Source organism: Daucus carota, chromosome 3 (genome assembly GCF_001625215.2).
Source record: "Daucus carota subsp. sativus chromosome 3, DH1 v3.0, whole genome shotgun sequence".
NCBI classification, from domain to species: Eukaryota; Viridiplantae; Streptophyta; class Magnoliopsida; order Apiales; family Apiaceae; genus Daucus; species Daucus carota.
Window position 1 is genome coordinate 56,749,012 of NC_030383.2, and position 17,439 is coordinate 56,766,450.

General features: G+C 34.9%; 3 protein-coding genes and 1 pseudogene across 3 annotated transcripts; all 4 read left to right on the forward strand.

Annotated features, from left to right (window-relative positions):
- Positions 1–2,121: 2,121 nt before the first annotated feature.
- Positions 2,122–6,653, forward strand: LOC108214984 (BTB/POZ domain and ankyrin repeat-containing protein NPR1). Its single transcript, XM_017387271.2, has 4 exons — positions 2,122–2,861; positions 3,821–4,565; positions 5,767–5,970; positions 6,154–6,653. The coding sequence occupies exons 1-4, from the start codon at positions 2,340–2,342 to the stop codon at positions 6,435–6,437; spliced, it is 1,755 nt and encodes a 584-aa protein (XP_017242760.1). The 5' UTR covers positions 2,122–2,339; the 3' UTR covers positions 6,438–6,653.
- A 125-nt stretch (positions 6,654–6,778) lies between these two features.
- On the forward strand, positions 6,779–9,359 carry LOC108214985 (UDP-glycosyltransferase 73C6-like). Its single transcript, XM_017387272.2, has one exon. It carries the CDS (start codon positions 7,694–7,696, stop codon positions 9,203–9,205), a length of 1,512 nt encoding a protein of 503 aa, XP_017242761.1. The 5' UTR covers positions 6,779–7,693; the 3' UTR covers positions 9,206–9,359.
- Positions 9,360–9,978: 619 nt separating this feature from the next.
- On the forward strand, positions 9,979–11,890 carry LOC108213797 (UDP-glycosyltransferase 73C6-like; annotated as a pseudogene).
- A 1,136-nt stretch (positions 11,891–13,026) lies between these two features.
- LOC108212750 (nucleosome assembly protein 1;1) lies at positions 13,027–15,656 on the forward strand. Its single transcript, XM_017384467.1, has 11 exons — positions 13,027–13,045; positions 13,148–13,176; positions 13,260–13,334; positions 14,009–14,101; positions 14,232–14,289; positions 14,374–14,435; positions 14,527–14,711; positions 14,802–14,976; positions 15,062–15,105; positions 15,297–15,516; positions 15,639–15,656. Exons 1-11 carry the CDS (start codon positions 13,027–13,029, stop codon positions 15,654–15,656), a joined length of 978 nt encoding a protein of 325 aa, XP_017239956.1.
- Positions 15,657–17,439: the final 1,783 nt, after the last annotated feature.

Below are 17,439 nucleotides of genomic sequence, written 5' to 3' on the forward strand. Positions count from 1 at the left end.
TACATGTTACTGAAACATTTATGCAAAGAAATAAATGATGTCATCAGTTCAAGAATTGAAATTAAAACCCTACATATTTAATTTTGTGATTAGCTGGAAAATAAAAGGTAGAAATAGTAGCGTTTGATATTGATCGCGATAAGCGGGAGTAGGCTCTCACATTCATGTGCAAATAAAATCCAAGAAATTTTAGCAATAAGAACCAAATAATGTGTGGAGCTCGTATTCCGTAAGGTACATACACAAAAACTGAATGATCACACATTTACCAAACTGAAGCCGCATCTTTCAGTAATTGATTATTTGATTCAATTGATGTTATTATCGTACAGAAGTCGCATCTTTCATCAATTTAATTATTTTCAATCATGTTTTGTTGGTGCAAAATCCCTAGCTACGTAATCCATATTGCCAGGGCTTTTGCATGTTATCATTACCAATACTCCAAGTGGGTTTTCAGCACGGCCCAATTAACTGATGCCTCGTACTTCTCACGTTGTCTATCATCTTTTGTTAGACTGGCCCACTGGGGTAGTCCTCCGTTTCATTTTTGGTCAAAGGGGTAGTCTATCTCTATCATTACCAATACACGTTTCTTCCATTCTGGCCGGTCAATTTGATTATACTGTGACTCTTTTACCAACCACAAAAGTAATTTTTTCCCCAAAAAAGTTGGCTTGTGCACATGCTGAGCACTAAAATCTATAGAATTAGAGAGTTTTGATTGGTGTGGTTGTTGTATTTGCAGGGGGTCCACTATTATTAAAGAGGCTAAGTCAATAGAAACCATCCAAATTCATCAATTTTAGTGCTTAGTGGTAGAAGTGTTTTTTTAAGTTACAAATGCTAATTTTTCCCAAACACTTTAATCACTTATAAATCTTAACTTGCATAAACTTTTGATCCACTTCTTTACTTTATCAAGAAACACTCCTTTTAAACTCACTCAAACGGGCCCATTATAACTCAAATTAATATATACTCCCTCTGTTTTGAAATATAAGTCGTTTGAATTTCTTGCACTCATTTCTAAGTCCTTTGACCGCATGTTAAAAATCATTATTTATGAACATAGTAGCAGTTTTGTTTTCGGATCGCTTAACAAATAAAATATTAAAATTCTTTAAACTAAAAAGTATTACAATCAAATCTCGAACAATCCAACCTATATCATTTATGAACATAGTAGCATTGCAATCGAATTCACATAAGCAGCAACATCTGTAGCCCAATGTTCATAATTATCATTGATATTGATCAACAAATGACCCCAAAACATGAACAATATTTTGTCGTGAAAGGTGAATTCTTGCGATATTCACCATCGTGCCATATTTGATATAAGTTTTACGGATCACCCAAAACACACACAAAAACATCAAATAAACACAAACATCCCAAAACGATGGGCACAGCCTTAATGACAAAGCACTCAACCAAAAAGATAGATCTTGATTTTATTAATAAAACTTATAAACATAAGAGAAGATGGAATAGTGAAGATGATTAATCAATCGATGGGATGAAGGATGAAAAGTGGAGCAAAGACGGTTAAAATTTTAGAAGTCGACTCTCAAAACTGCACCCTACAACTGACTAGACAGTACTCCCTCCGTCCCTATTTATCTGTCCACTATGGAAGTAAAAATTTGTCCCTATTTATCTGTCCATTTATACTTTCAAAACTTATTTAATGATAGTTTTTCAAATATATCTCCATAATTTCAATTTTCAAGGCTTGACTTATTTAAAACTTGGTTGAATTCATGTTTTCAAGACATAAAGTAGGGGTATTCCACCATTTTCAAGATATTAATTAGAGGTATTTAATGAAAAAGTTCATACAACCAATTATTCCTTGGTATGTGTTTTTTCCCCCAAAATGGACAGATAAAAAGGGACGGAGGGAGTATATAATTGTATCCAGAGTAGTCAACTGTTTCCATAACAATAGTACCATCACTATTACGACACAATTTAATATTCGATCGAGTAAAAATATCAATCAGATCGAAATTATTATTTTTTCTTACGAACTAAAATGTTTAAATCGACTATTTGAATCGAATTGTTTACAGCCTAGTTGTATTCGTCTATATTAGAAAATAATAAAACATGTACTTCCAGTCTTCCACAGTGTTCAACGTCACCCACGCCTTCATTTCTTCACAAGATTTCTCCTTCTCTCCCATCTGACTTCTTCTCGCTCCTCCATTTCCATTCTTCACACACTCCACCGCCATTTCACCCTATACACACACCTATACATACACCAATACATACACCTATACATACAAATATACGTACATATGTAACTGAAGTTGTGATTGTATATCTATATGGACACTCGAACTGCTATCTCCGATTCGAACGAGAGCACAATCACCTGCGTCAAAATCACCGACTCGTTTTTACCGGAAAACACGGCTCACGATGTGTTGTCGATGAAGCGGCTCTCCGAGAACATCGAATCGATCTTCTCCACGGCGTCGCCGGAGTTCGACTACTTCTCCGACGCGAAGATCGTCGCCGGCGACGGCCGAGTAGTCCCCGTCCACCGCTGCATCTTGTCGGCGCGGAGCGCGTTCTTCAAAACGGTGTTGAGTGACAAAGTAAGTGATTCAGGTGTCAAGTTAGAATTGAAGGAGTTAGCGAAAGAGCACGAAGTGAGTTTTGAGGCGTTAGTTACGGTTTTGGCGTATATTTATAGTGGTAAAGTTAGACCGTTACCGAAAGGCGTATGTATTTGTGCGGATGAGGAATGTGATCATGTGGCCTGTAGGCCGGTGATTGATTTTGTTGTGGAGGTTTTGTATGCTTCGTTTGTTTTTCAGATTACGGAGTTGTTTGCTCTTTGTCAGGTGATTTTCTTAGCTTCAATTTGATACTAATTTTAGTATTATTATGTCATCGGAACTGAATTCGAATGAGTAGCAACAAATTTAAGTTGAATTGGTAAATATTTGAACGGTTCTTAATTGAAGTCCGTACATAATGGATTACTGATATTATAAGTTTGGTTGATTATTAGTTCATTAGTTTATATAATTTTTAATCCTGAAGTTATTTTAGCAGCTAGAATAATGGCTTGTACTATTGCATTTAAGGCCCTAGATAATGCTAATTGTATTTGGTACTATGTGCATAATTTGTAAAATTTGAACATTTCGAAGTTTGTTGCCTGCATATTACATTTCAGGAGCGTTCTTCGTTGGGTGTTCATTGGGTTTTGTTGTTTCTGTAACTGGTATGGCCGTATACTTACTTATATATACTTGCAAGGGAACAATAGACGGAGGTGAGGAAATTAATAGGATTCATCAAATGTTGTATAGTGAGGCAGGACATAAAATAAAACGGAAGAATTTACATAATATATATATGCATTAATGTTTAGAGTACAACACAATTCTAGATTGTCATTATATTTAGGTGTCTTCGCTGGAAAAAAAGGTCTCTGGAGCTTTGCATCTTCCTTTTTCTTATAATTTCTTATTTTTGTATACAAGTACTACTACTCACCATAAAAGCTCTCATACTTTTTCCCTCCGATTTGTCACCTTATTTTTTAATTTCCGGTTTTCAAATTCAAAGTTTACCATCATTTGAAGGTGGAAAGTTATAATGAGACTCATTAGTCGTGACATAAGGTTTATTGAGTGGGAGTGGCGAGTCCGATTGTCAAAGAACTGCTTGAAAATCTGTGTGGACATTTTCAAAATAGATACTAACATTGGCTCAGCAAAAGCACAATTGTTAATTTTAATTACAAGTTGCAAATTGTTCTTTCCTTGTAATTCCAACTCTTTATTAATGTCAGAGTCACCTTCTGGACATTCTGGATAAGGCTGCAGCGGATGACATTTTGGTGGTTTTGTATGTGACAAATATGTGCAGAAATGCTTGCGAGAAATTGTTCACGAGGTGCATGCAGATTGTTGTCAACTCCAATGTTGATATTGTAACTCTTGATAAAGTCCTTCCCGAGCACTTAAAAAAACAGATTATGGATTCACGCATAGAACTAGGCTTAATTGGTCCTGAAAGCAATAATTTTCCCGACAAACATGTGAAAAGAATACACAGAGCTCTGGATTCAGATGATGTAGAGTTGCTCAGAATGCTTCTGAAAGAGGGGAATACCAGTCTAGATGATGCTTGTGCGCTCCATTATGCTGTGGCCTATTGTGATGCAAAGACCACAACGGAACTTCTTGATCTTGGGCTTGCTGATGTAAACCATACTAATTGGAGGGGTTATACTGTGCTCCATGTTGCGGCAGCTCGAAGGGATCCTAAAATTATTGTATCTCTTCTCACAAAGGGAGCTCGACCTTCTGATCTCACTTCAGATGGCAGAAAAGCCCTTCAGATATGTAAGAGGCTGACTAGAGCTTTGGACTATCATACTACTGATAAAGGAATAGAATTTCCCAAGGATCGTCTATGCATAGAGATTTTGGAGCAAGCAGAGGGCAGAGATCCAATATTAGGAGAAGCTTCAGTGTCTCTTGCTATGGCTGGTGATGATCTGAGAATGAAGTTGTTGTACCTTGAAAATAGAGGTGAGATATTCCATTACTTAAATAAACAAACATATGCAGGTCTGCTTATAACATTTTTTCTGCAATAAGATTATTTATAGCCTTGAAGGTTAGTTTTATTATCTTAAGTTTGTAAAGTGCGAACATTATTTTTTTTCTCACAATATGCTGGTGCTGTATTTGTAATCACCAGGGCGATTTTATCTTATCAATCTGATTGTATTTAAAACCATTACTGTTAGTTGGTATATAAAAGCGGACAACTATTTGTAAGGCACAAGCCACAAGGTCAGAAAATGTTGATTGGATTACAATATTTTGATTGATGTTCAAGCTTTTAGCAAAAAGGAAGCACCATATAAAAGAGTAGGATCAAGCATACAGACCATTTTATGTCTTGTTTAAGACTTCTTAACTTTCTTATGCTTAACTGGTTATTGAAGTGGTAGTGTACACGTGTCCTTCAAGTTCAGGTCACATGTAGCTTGATGCAAGTCTCCCAGCTCCTAGTATCTTTTATTCACTTTCACATGGCAATGATCTTATAAGATATGTAGCTTAATCACATGCCTTATCCTAGTTACTATAAGGTTTGTAGCATTTTTGCATTAATTAAAACAAGTATATAAACTAGAGTATTAAGTAAGGCATGCCTTATCAGTAGTTATGTTGATTGGACACCCGTGTAATGTCGAAAGATGACAACACCACTTGTCATTCTTGAGCCTTTTCTGATTTTACAAAGGCATTGCATATTTCTAGATGATTGCAGTTCACATGTTAAACCTGCCTGTTGGTCTTTAAGGGAAACCAAGTGGGCTACAGCCTACAGTCCACCCACAAATTATGTGTCTTCCTTTATTCTCAACATGCCAATCGAAAGTTTTTTGTTGGAGGATTGCATGAAAAATATTATTTGGTTTCTGTTGCTATAGACTATAGTTATATATTAATTGACGACTTTTTGGTCTGCAGGGTATATTATGGTTATTGTAAAAAGATGATGGTTTGTAGGAACAATTACTGATCAGAACAATGATAGATTTAACAAAAAACCTTCTTTTCCTTTCTTCTTTTCCTTACAATTTTTTGGGTTGTTTAATGCATTTTACTCATCAGTTAATTTTGCTCAGCTGTACTGCTCTTAAAAAATATATAGTTAGCACTTTGTCACACAAATGACCTGAAAATGGTAATACTGACAATTCCATTGCACTTTCAGTTGGACTTGCAAAACTGCTGTTCCCTACGGAGGCTAAAGTCGCGATGGATATTGCTCAAGTTGAAGGCACCTCTGAGTTTCCATCAGCTGGCATGATTTCTAAAGTTATGTCTGATGCTCAGAGGACGACAGTCGACCTGAATGATGCACCTTTTAAACTTAAAGAGGAACATCTAAATAGGCTAAGGGCACTCTCAAAAACTGGTAATAATCTTTTCAATTCTAGATTACTTGCACACTTGAGCATTGAGTTGTAGCAGATGATTTTCACCCTGATAAAATAAAATTTACTGCACAAATAGTTAAGATGTATATTTTTAATTTATTTAACCTTAACTTAGCAACTGAGCAACAATCTGATCCTTGTTATGCTGCGCACTTTCACAGTTGAACTAGGGAGGCGCTTTTTCCCACGATGTTCACAAGTGCTTGACAAAATTATGGATACTGATGATCTATCACAGCTAGCTTACTTGCGGAATGACTCCCCAGATGAACGAGAAACAAAAAAGCAAAGATACACTGAAATTCAAGAACTGCTTAATGAGGCATTTAGCGAGGACAAAGTGGAATTTCAAAGGTCTAATAACCTATCGTCCAATCTATCATCCTCCGCCTCATCGACATCCCTAGGCTTAAAGTCTAATGGTAGCCCCCTGGTCAATAGATAGCAGTCTCCGAATTGTAAGTTACAGTCAATCATGTATGTTTTTTATAATATATTATAGTTTTTCTTGCCTCCCTATGTTAATCAGAAAATCTGGTATTCAATCTTTGTATTATGCTTCATTTCAAGTTTGTAGAGTCAGATTGAAGCTCACGAACAAAGTGTTATACCAGTAAGAAATCCGGCTGAGATAATACAGTTTCTTCGATTATTTACATCATTTTCGTATTGGAATTGGGAATTGATTATGTTAAACCAACACAATGTCAGAAGCTGTTAAACCAACACAATGTCAGAAGCCTAAGGCATGTTCTAGATTTTTTAGCTGTATCACTGTGTTTGGAGTACAAGGTCAAAACTTTAACTTCAGCTCCTACCAGGCACCAGCAGAATCAACATCTCTTGTTTAAACTTGCAATTTTTACTCCGCATCTATTTACAGGACAGCAGAATGCTTCTTAATTCTATTAAAAAACTGTACCAGAGCAGAATGTTTCATGATGGTATTAGAAAACTGTACCAGGTCTTGCCTGCGTCAGACAAACACCTGTTTAGATGAGCAATGCTCTCATTTTCTCTCATTGTTGACATGCATAATGCAGTATTCCTTATGGCCAAAATTAAGGGTGGGCAAAATGCCAGTTATCATTTCGAGGAAAGAAGGAATGCTTTTGATTTATCCCGTTATGTTTAGTAATGTTTGCATCACTGATTTAAGTTATTTTGGCTGGAGCGCGATTGGATAATCCGGTGGTAAAGGATTATCTTATCCTCTATTGTCCGTGGTCCTGTGTGTGAACAAGCAGTTTCCTTTAAGTTATAAAACATTGTGATATCAGATTGGATAGCATCGGATTGTCACCTCCTGTGAGTATGTGGGCGATGCAAGGTGTTGTTTTCTGCTGGTATACATGACGAAGTCATTCACGGCTCCAGACAGTTTTTCATGATCAACGGATTGCATATGATGAGTCAAAAGTTTATTACTAGTATTCAAAGAACAAACGAAATTAAGAGAGTCAAAAGTAGCAGTTTCTGTCAAGATAAAGGATAAGACTTTTCATGGCGGCTTGGTACCCCATGGTGATGAATTTTCAACACCTTAGTATATCCCTTGGGCCATACGTATACTTGGGATTCTTGGAGTGATCAACTTGTATTCTTACTACAGGGCTTTTATGTACCTGGCAAGTAAATTACTCCTACAAAGCCCAGCAGTTTCCCAGTGCTACTGAACAATTTTACTCACTGTCAAACTTGATGCCTGCAGAAATGGATTCACAGTCACAGCAGCTTCACTTTGTTATGATCCCTTTATTGTGTCCAGGCCACATTATTCCACTGATAGACATGGCTATTCTGCTGGCCCAACGCGATGTTATTGTCACCATTTTCACCACCCCTCACAATGCTGTGCGTTTTGGCTCTGCCATAAATCGGGCAATTGAGTCGGGGCTGCAAATTCGCCTTCTTCAAGTTCGATTTCCTTCTGTGGAAGTTGGGTTGCCCGAGGGATGTGAAAGCCTCGACGAACTGCCCTCGTATAAAGATATGTCTGTAAACTTCTTTTCTGCAGTACAAATGCTACAAGAACAGGTGGAAAAGCTTCTTGCAGAGGTGAGGCCTAGTCCGAGCTGCATATTGTCGGATAAGCATGTGTTCTGGACAGCAAAAACTGCAGAAAAGTTTCGGATTCCCTGGATTATATTTGATGGAATGAGTTGTTTCACACAGTTATGCACAGAGTTGCTGCACACTTCAAAAGTGCATGAGAGTGTTTCTGATTCGGACCCCTTCATCGTTCCTGGCTTGCCTGATCGTATTGAATTTACCAAACTTCAGCTGCCAGGCTTATTCAATACAGGTTCGGATCCCACTTCTATGACCAATCTTCACAAAAAAATAAGAGAAACTGAAGTAGGAGCATATGGGGTTGTGATCAACAGCTTTGAGGAGCTGGAGAAGAATTATGTTAGCGAGTTTAAAAATTTAAGATATGATAAAGTCTGGTGTATTGGTCCTTTATCTTTATGCAACAAAAATAACTTGGACATGGCTCAAAGAGGAAACAAAGCTACCATTGATCAAACCAAATGCTTGAAATGGCTTGATATTCAAGAACCAGGCTCTGTAATCTATGCATGCCTTGGAAGCCTGAGTAGTCTTGCCCGCGAGCAGCTGATTGAGCTTGCCTTGGGCTTGGAGGCATCAGGACATCCATTTGTATGGGTGGTCAGAGCTGGAAACAAACAAGAAGAGATAGAGCAATGGATAGTGGAAGATGGATTTGAGGAAAGAGTCAGAGGGAGAGGCCTTTTGCTCCGAGGCTGGGCGCCCCAACTTCTGATATTGTCACACTCTGCAATTGGCGGATTCTTGACACATTGTGGCTGGAACTCGATGATTGAAGGGATATGTGCTGGAGTTCCCCTGATCACATGGCCATTGTTCGCGGAACAATTTTTTAACGAGAAGTTAGTGGTGCAAGTAGTAGAGACTGGAGTGAGTGTTGGGAGTAAGAGTGTTGTGCAGTTGGGTGAGGAAGAGAAGGCTGAAGTGAATGTGAAGAGAGAAGATGTTGAAAGGGCTGTAAAGTGTGTAATGTCTCAAGGAGAAGAGGGTGAGAATAGAAGGAGAAAAGCAAAGGAGTTTGGAGAGAAAGCAAGTAAAGCAGTTGGAGAAGGTGGATCTTCTCACTTCGACGTGACATTGCTAATTCAGGACATTATGAATCATAGGCTACAAGCTCAGCTATATGAAACAAGAAAATGATCATGGTCTGGCTAACCTGTTGTGAATTGTATTCGATTGATGTTAAAAGATTATAATGTATTAATAAATAGTTTGAATTTTTTTTTTTTTTTTGAAACCAAATAGTTTGAAATTTTAAATTTTGTTTTTAATTTAAATTCTAAATTAAGTATGACTCCAATCATCTGACAAGAAAACGTAGGACTCCCATCAAGTATAATGCAGCTGAAGAAGATATCATGCGGTTGATATGAGGATGTCTGTGTTGGTTCTTAAATCCGGATTTCAAATTATTTTTAATTTTAAATCAGAAAATGTCTATTTATTTTAAACAAGAAATTTCAAAATTGAAACTGATATTTCATTTGATTTCGTGTATCAATGTTACAGAACTTTTATCGTCTAAATTTTGGTGAATTACCGGAGCATCCCAACGTTCAAATCCGTGTGAATTTGAAATTCTCGGTATCTTTTATTCGGAATCATCTACGCTTCAAAAATCTCATGTCGGATATTACTTAGAAATGTCATCCAACTTTTTAATTTTTAAAATCTAAAAAGTAGTACAGTATTACTATCGCCAGATTACAATATTACGTAATATCTCAAATTCGAATAAAATATTTAAACTCTATATTATCCAAAAATTCTTACTTGGCATCTCCAGTTTTATATTCTGTATAATCGTCTATGTGACTATGTCCAACCAGTAAATTCCTACAACACCTAGCAGTTTCACTTTCTACGTGCTATTAAAAACAGCAATCTCTAATTCTCCATCACAATTCACAGCAATGGATTCACAGTTACAGCAGCTTCACTTTGTTATGGTCCCTTTCTTGGGTCCAGGCCACATTATCCCCATGATAGACATGGCCATTTTGCTGGCACAACGCAACGTTATTGTCACAATTGTCACCACCCCTCACATCTCTCCGTTTTGGCTCTGCCCTCGAGAGGGCCATCGAGTCAGGACAGCAGATTAACCTTCTTCAAGTCCAGTTTCCGTCTCTCCAAGTTGGTTTGCCTAAGGGACTTGAAAGCATCGACGAACTGCTCTCGCATAAGGACTTTGTTGCTAAATTCTTTTCTGGAATCCAAATGTTGCAGGAGCCGGTTGAAAAGGTTCTGGCAGAGGCAAGGCCTAGGCCGAGCTGCATTCTGTCTGATAAGCACGTGTTCTGGACCGCGAAAACTGCAGAGAAGTTTGGGATTCCCTGGATTATTTTTGATGGAATGAGTTGTTTTACGCAGGTATGCACAGAGTTGTTGCTTGCTTCGAAAGTGCATGAGAGTGTTTGTGGCTCCGAGTCCTTCGTTGTTCCTGGCTTGCCTGATCCTATTGAGTTTACCAGAGCTCAGCTGCCGCGTTTTGTTGATGCAGGTTCAGAATCACCTTCTGTGGTAGGCCTTCTCAAAAAAATAAGAGAAATTGAAATTGGAGCATATGGGATTGTAATTAACAGCTTTGAGGAATTGGAAAAAGACTATGTTAAGGAGTTTAAGAAGATGAAAAATGATAGAGTTTGGTGTGTTGGTCCTCTATCTTCTCGCAACAGAGATAGGTTAGATATGGCTCAGAGAGGAAACAATGCCAGCATTGTTCAGTCCAGGTGCTTGGAATGGCTTGATATTCAAGAACCAGGCTCTGTAATCTATGCATGCCTCGGAAGCCTGAGTAGTCTTGCACGTGAGCAGCTGATTGAGCTTGCTTTAGGCCTGGAGGCATCGGGACATCCATTTGTGTGGGTAGTAAGAGCTGGAAGTAAACAAGAGGAAATAGAGAAATGGATTGTGGAAGATGGACTTGAGGAAAGAGTACAAGGGAGAGGCCTTTTGGTCCGAGGCTGGGCGCCTCAAGTTCTAATTCTGTCACACTCTGCAATTGGTGGATTCTTGACACATTGTGGCTGGAACTCAACAATTGAAGGGATATGTGCTGGAGTTCCACTGATCACATGGCCATTGTTTTCGGAACAGTTTTTTAATGAGAAGTTAGTGGTGCAAATTGTAGGGACTGGTGTGAGTGTTGGTAGTAAGACTGTTGTGCAGTTGGGTGAGGAAGAGAAGGCTGGAGTGAATGTCAAGAGAGAAGATGTTGAAAGGGCAATAAAGTGTATAATGTGTCAAGGAGAAGAGGGTGAGACTAGAAGAAGAAAAGCAAAGGAGTTTGGAGAGAAAGCAACCAAGGCAGTTGAAGAAGGTGGATCTTCATACTTCAATGTGACATTGCTAATTGAAGACATCATGAAACAAGCAAATTATCAAATGTTTTGAAACTGAGGATTATGAAACAAAAAAATTGTCTTTAAACTGCGGACTATGTCACAAGAAAATGATCATTTGCTAGAAAGCCAAGCCATACTCCAGGTTATTTGCTTGTTTAGTAATAAAAAATTTCCATTAGAAACAAGAGGGTAAATTTTAAGTTATCTGGTTACCTTGATATATTCTCTTCTCTTTATTATCGATTACAAGGTTGCCCATCTTATGATAAGAGTTCTCCTCCATGCATAGTGTTAGAGACCATCTTGTATGACTCATTTTTCTGTTAATGAACTTTTCTTCACTCGCAAAAATAAATTTGAAATATTTAAGTTATAAAATATTGAGTAGACAGAAAATGAGTTTTGTCGCAAGATTTAGAATTTGTTGTTGAAATATGATCCTGGTAAGCCCTCCACTTTACACCTTGAGGTTTTAGGAGAATTGAGATTTTAGGAGAATTGGTCACTTAACATGGTATCAGAGCTTAGACTCGCGGGAGATTCGAGTTCGACTCCTTGTGACCCCCAATATTCTCAAAATTTATTAAGGACACGAAGGCAAGTTATGCTCCAAAAAGATGGGTGCCCGTGATCCACTCTCGACCCATAAATGGGTTCGACTCCCTATGACCCCCAATATTCTCAGAATTTATTAAGGACACGAATGCCCGTGATCCACTCTCGACCTGTGACCCCCAATATTCTCAGAATTTATTAAGGTCGACTCCTTGTGACCCCCAATATTCTCAGAATTTATTAAGGACACGAAGGCAAGTTATGCCCCAAAAAGATGGGTGCCCGTGATCCACTCTCGACCCATAAATGGGTTCGACTCCCTGTGACCCCAATATTCTCAGAATTTATTAAGGACACGAATGCCCGTGATCCACTCTCGACCTGTGACCCCCAATATTCTCAGAATTTATTAAGGACACGAAGGCAAGTTATGCCCCAAAAAGACGGGTGCCCGTGATCCACTCTCATCAGTGATCCACTCTCGACCCATAAATGGGTTCGACTCCCTGTGACCCCCAATATTCTCAGAATTTATTAAGGACTCCTCCTAACACCTTGAGGTTTTAGGAGAATTGGTCACTTAACATTTGTTAAATTTAATTTTCAGAATGCAATTATAAATTTATAATATAAATATAAAATTTGACTTGCTTGTAAACTTTATCAAATATACAATCTCAACGATATAATTACTATACTCGCTTAAAATATCATTGATCAATTACCATACATATACGAAAAAATTAATGTACTTACGTACAATCCTTTTATTAATTAAGACATTCGCATTTCAAGACAGAAAATTAACAGAAACTCAATAATTAATACAAAAGATTTCAATTGTCTTAATCATGTGATAAAAATGATATAAAATCAAAATAATAAAGGACTAAATAATTTAAAATGTAAAGTATAGATTTACTTTAAAAATGGAGTCAAAAACACGTCTGATATTCATTCTTCAACATATTATATAAACTTAAAAATACTCACAACTTTACATTCTATTAATTAGAGAAAACATATTTGATGACAAATAGTAAGAGCAGCTCCTTCAATATGTCTGATGTGAAGGCCGGTAAACGTTAAAATTATAATATTGTCTATTATATTTTTATGTACTTAGATGTTATAGAAGTCATATTTCGATATTTTATTATACTGTTTTGGTCATGTGTAGCTTTGCTTATCAACGGCGAAGCTGGCAAGGTGAGTAATTTTTTTTTTATGACATAGGTATCTGTTTTGGATATTTGTTGGTGAGCAGTAATTACATTAATATTTTATTTCAGGATTCACTCAAAAATGAACTTGATAATCTCCCTCCTCAGGTGATGAAACGTGTTGAGACACTCAAGCAAATCCAGGTAATTATTAATCAATTCCATAAATACCTGTTGTATAATGTATATGTTGGTATGAGCACACAAATTTTAACATTTGTTATAGATCATGTTATAATATTTGTTGTGTAATATTCATATCAACTTGAACACACATTTGTGTAATTCTAAAATGATAACGTTCATCACTAACCCCTATTTACCTATCAAAATTTAAAATCTTATATTTTAACAAATTTCATGGCTACACATTCATGTATACTTTTATTTTTAATATTAGACCTCGATTCATCTATGCTTATAATAGTTGTATAAATATGAAAAAAATTAAATTTGACTTGATTGTTGATAATTTAAAATCTTGTATATTATTTTATTCCAAATATCTTTAAATTTCTAACTACATTTTTAATAACAAAAGTCATGTATTTTATATTATGACATATCCACAAATTATTTTTATGTAATAAGAAATTAAGAAATATGTTGTTCCCTTCATTACAACGCATTTTATATCAATTTGATTTTTACAAGTGCTATGAAGGTCAATATTTTGAACTTTTTTATCAAGATAATTTGAAATTTTCAATCATGTTTACTTTATATTATAACTTATTCACATTTCAACTTTGTTTTAAATACTACATAAACAAAAATTTGTACAGAGTTAGGCATTTTAATACATTCTTTATTTACAGAGTCAACAAGATGAGCTATATGCAAAATTTTTGGAAGAGAAAGCAGTACTTGAGATCAAGTATCAGAAAATGTATGAACCACTTTATTCCAAGGTAAATTAAGTTATAAAATTATTTATCAAACTTCCAAGACCCTTCCACCGGCTCCACTCTTCACTATAATGGAATATGTTTAATTGTCAATAAATGTGTCATATTCTAAATTTTATCTAATTGCTTGCAGAGATATGATATCATTAATGGTGTCATTGAAGTTGAAGAGGTTACTGAAAATGATGCTGGTAAAAATTTTGTTATCCAGTATCAACTTCAGAGTTGCTAGTGTTTATGTGTCATTTTGACGTTGATATTTTACACTTACCCAGTCAAAGGCATTCCCAATTTTTGGCTCACTGCAATAAAAAATAATGAGATTATTAGTATGGAGGTTAGTAAGGATATCATATTTTTTATTTGATTTTTTATGATATAGCAATTTAAATGAAAAATATTTGCTTTCATCATTTTAATCGAAGCAGCTTACGGAACGTGACGAAGGAGCCCTTATACATCTCAAAGACATCAAATATAGCAAGTTAGATGATATAAAAGGGTTTAAACTTGAATTTTTCTTTGATCCAAATCCGTACTTCAAGAACTCAATTTTGACAAAAATATATCACTTGATTGACGAAGAGGAGCCGATTTTAGATAAAGCTATCGGGTAAAATGTTTTATTTATCTGATTACTTCTTTCTCAATATGTTATTGTATTTCCATCAAAAATTAACATGTTGACACTTTTATTTTGTAGAACAAAAATAGAATGGTATCCTGGGAAATGTTTAACCAAGAAGATTCTTAAGAAGAAATCAAAAAAGGGTTGCAAGGATGCTATGCCGGTTATCAAGACTGAAAAGTGTGAAAGTTTTTTTAACTTTTTTGATCCACCCAAAATTCTTAAGAGTGATGAAATTGATGAGGATACTGTAAGTCAAACACGACTATTATGGATATATTTAAGTAATTACGAATATAATTTTCTATTTGGTTATCTTTTTATGTTTTGAGCAGGCTGAAGAGTTTCAGTATTCGTTAGATTATGATTATGAAGTTGGGTAAGTTTTTATTTAGTATAATATTTTAGTTTTTTTTTCTAATTTTATTATCATATTTTGAAATGTAAAACATCTTATTTATGAAATCGACAATTAAATTAATTTGTAAAACTTTAACATTGAAACTTGTTTCAATGATAGGAAAAAATTCACTTAATTTTCATTTGAAAATTATATATTTTGTGTTATAGAGAAACCATTCGCGACAAACTTATCCCACAAGCAGTTTTGTGGTTTACGGGCGAAGCTGATCAAGAATCGTATGGAGATTATTTTGTTGATGATAACAATGATAATGAAGTTCATGACATTGTCTTAGAAGGTGATGAAAAAGATGGTGACGATGATGAGTATGAGGAGGTGGACGAGATTGATGATGAAGATGACATTTGTGACAAATCCTTGGAGGAGGTACGGTACTTGTGAAATTTGTATACTTAAAATTTTCATGATTTATTGGACTATAGATATATTTATTCCTATTTAATTTCAAAATTAATATTCTAATATGTGTATATTTGAATTTGAAATAGGAAAATGGAGCTGCCTAAGTAAGGAGAATGTTCACCACCTTTATAATAAAAGGCATTTGAGTTTCAGAATTGGTAGATCAACATAAAGATCTTTAATAAACACGTCATTTGAAGAATATGATGATCCATGGATGATGATGATTAATAAGTGTAACATTATTTTTTTAGTAATTGTTAAGCTCATTACACTCCCAAATTATCTAATAATATTGCAGTTCACTTTGACAATTTCTTAGTTTTTCTCCATTTTTTTTATGTTTGAGAATTATTTCTTATTTTTTCTCCGTTTTTTATGTTTGAGAATGTGTCGAAGTAGCCATTCTACTTGTGAGGTTATAAGTGCAACATGATATGTTGTTCCATTTCAATTTATCAAATTTGTTTTATGATTATAAATATATTTTGTAAGTTATGCTTGTGAAGAGTGATTTTATTAGAGCAATATCAAGAAACATATAATCATAAAATTGATTAACATACACAATTTTATTCACTCACGATCTATTCATAAAACACAAAATAAACACAATATATAAAAAAAATCTAGAGCTAAAAAAAGTGTTCAAAAGCGATGACAAATCCACCAAAACAAATCCACACAAACAGATCTAAACAAATATACACAAAAATATCGAACAAAAAAATAGATTAAAAAAAACTTATATGCAATTTGCACTCCTTTTGATTTTGGATGAACGTATTATTTTACACCTAATACTTTCAGTACAAACACTTTGCATCCCTTAACTATTTTACCCACTACATTACGAACCCTTTGTAGCGTTCTACTTCTAAACGCCAGATCGTTTAGTGTTTGGAGTGATTTTCAACTCTAAAAGCAACACGATCTAGCGTTTTCTTTCCAAAATTGAAATGATAGACTATCAAATGTTAATAAATGATATTTGGTACTATTTTTTCTAACTTTGCTGTTTTGGGCATTAGTTTTAAATTTTATGACATATGAGGCTTTTTTAATAATTTGTGGCCTCAAGAAAGATGATAATAATTCAAAAATATCTTTCATTCTTGAACATAGAGCAACTTTTAAGGTAAATAATGTAGGGGTTAATTATCAAGTTGGTCACTGAAGTGGGCTTAATGTATCAAGTTGGTCACTGAACTCAAAACAGTATCAAGATGGTCACTGAAGTGACCATAAATATCAAACAAGTACCTTAAAATATAAGTTCAAGCAGTAAAAATATTATTTATAAAGTTTTACACATTATTTTTGAATGTTACCACAACCAACAAAAAGGTTATGACTTCTAATATTTATGATAATATATTTAGATTTTATCAAGTTTATTTATTATTTATCTTTAATTAAAACAAAAAAATAATTATATAATAAAATATAAATAATAAATAAACTTGATAAAATATAAATATATTATTTTAAATACCAGAAGTCATAACTTTTTATTTGGTTTTGGTAACATTCAAAAATAATGTGTAAAAATTTATAAATAATATTTTTACTTGTTGAACTTATATTTCAAGGTACTTGTTTGATATTTATGGCAACTTCAGTGACCATTTTGATACTGTTTTAAGTTCAGTGACCAATTTGATACATTAAGCCCACTTCAGTGACCAACTAGACCATTTTTTTAACTAATTAATTTTGGGTTAATAATCAAGTGAGTTATCAAAATGGGCTCCATATATCAAGTTAGTCACCGAATTCAAAACGGTCTCAAATGACCAAAGTCAATGAGAAGTATTTGTAAATATGACTTCAAAGAGTAAAAATATTATTTATAGATGTTTACACATTATTCTTGAATGTTACCAC

Coding starts and splice junctions, on each gene's coding strand:
- LOC108214985 (XM_017387272.2), top strand. CDS start 7,694: ATGCCTGCAGAAATGGATTCACAGTCACAGCAGCTTCACTTTGTTATG.
- LOC108214984 (XM_017387271.2), top strand. CDS start 2,340: ATGGACACTCGAACTGCTATCTCCGATTCGAACGAGAGCACAATCACC. Junction 2,862..3,820: donor AGTTGTTTGCTCTTTGTCAG/GTGATTTTCTTA, acceptor TATTAATGTCAG/AGTCACCTTCTGGACATTCT. Junction 4,566..5,766: donor GTTGTACCTTGAAAATAGAG/GTGAGATATTCC, acceptor TTGCACTTTCAG/TTGGACTTGCAAAACTGCTG.
- LOC108212750 (XM_017384467.1), top strand. Junction 14,436..14,526: donor ATGAGATTATTAGTATGGAG/GTTAGTAAGGAT, acceptor TAATCGAAGCAG/CTTACGGAACGTGACGAAGG. Junction 14,977..15,061: donor ATGAAATTGATGAGGATACT/GTAAGTCAAACA, acceptor TGTTTTGAGCAG/GCTGAAGAGTTTCAGTATTC.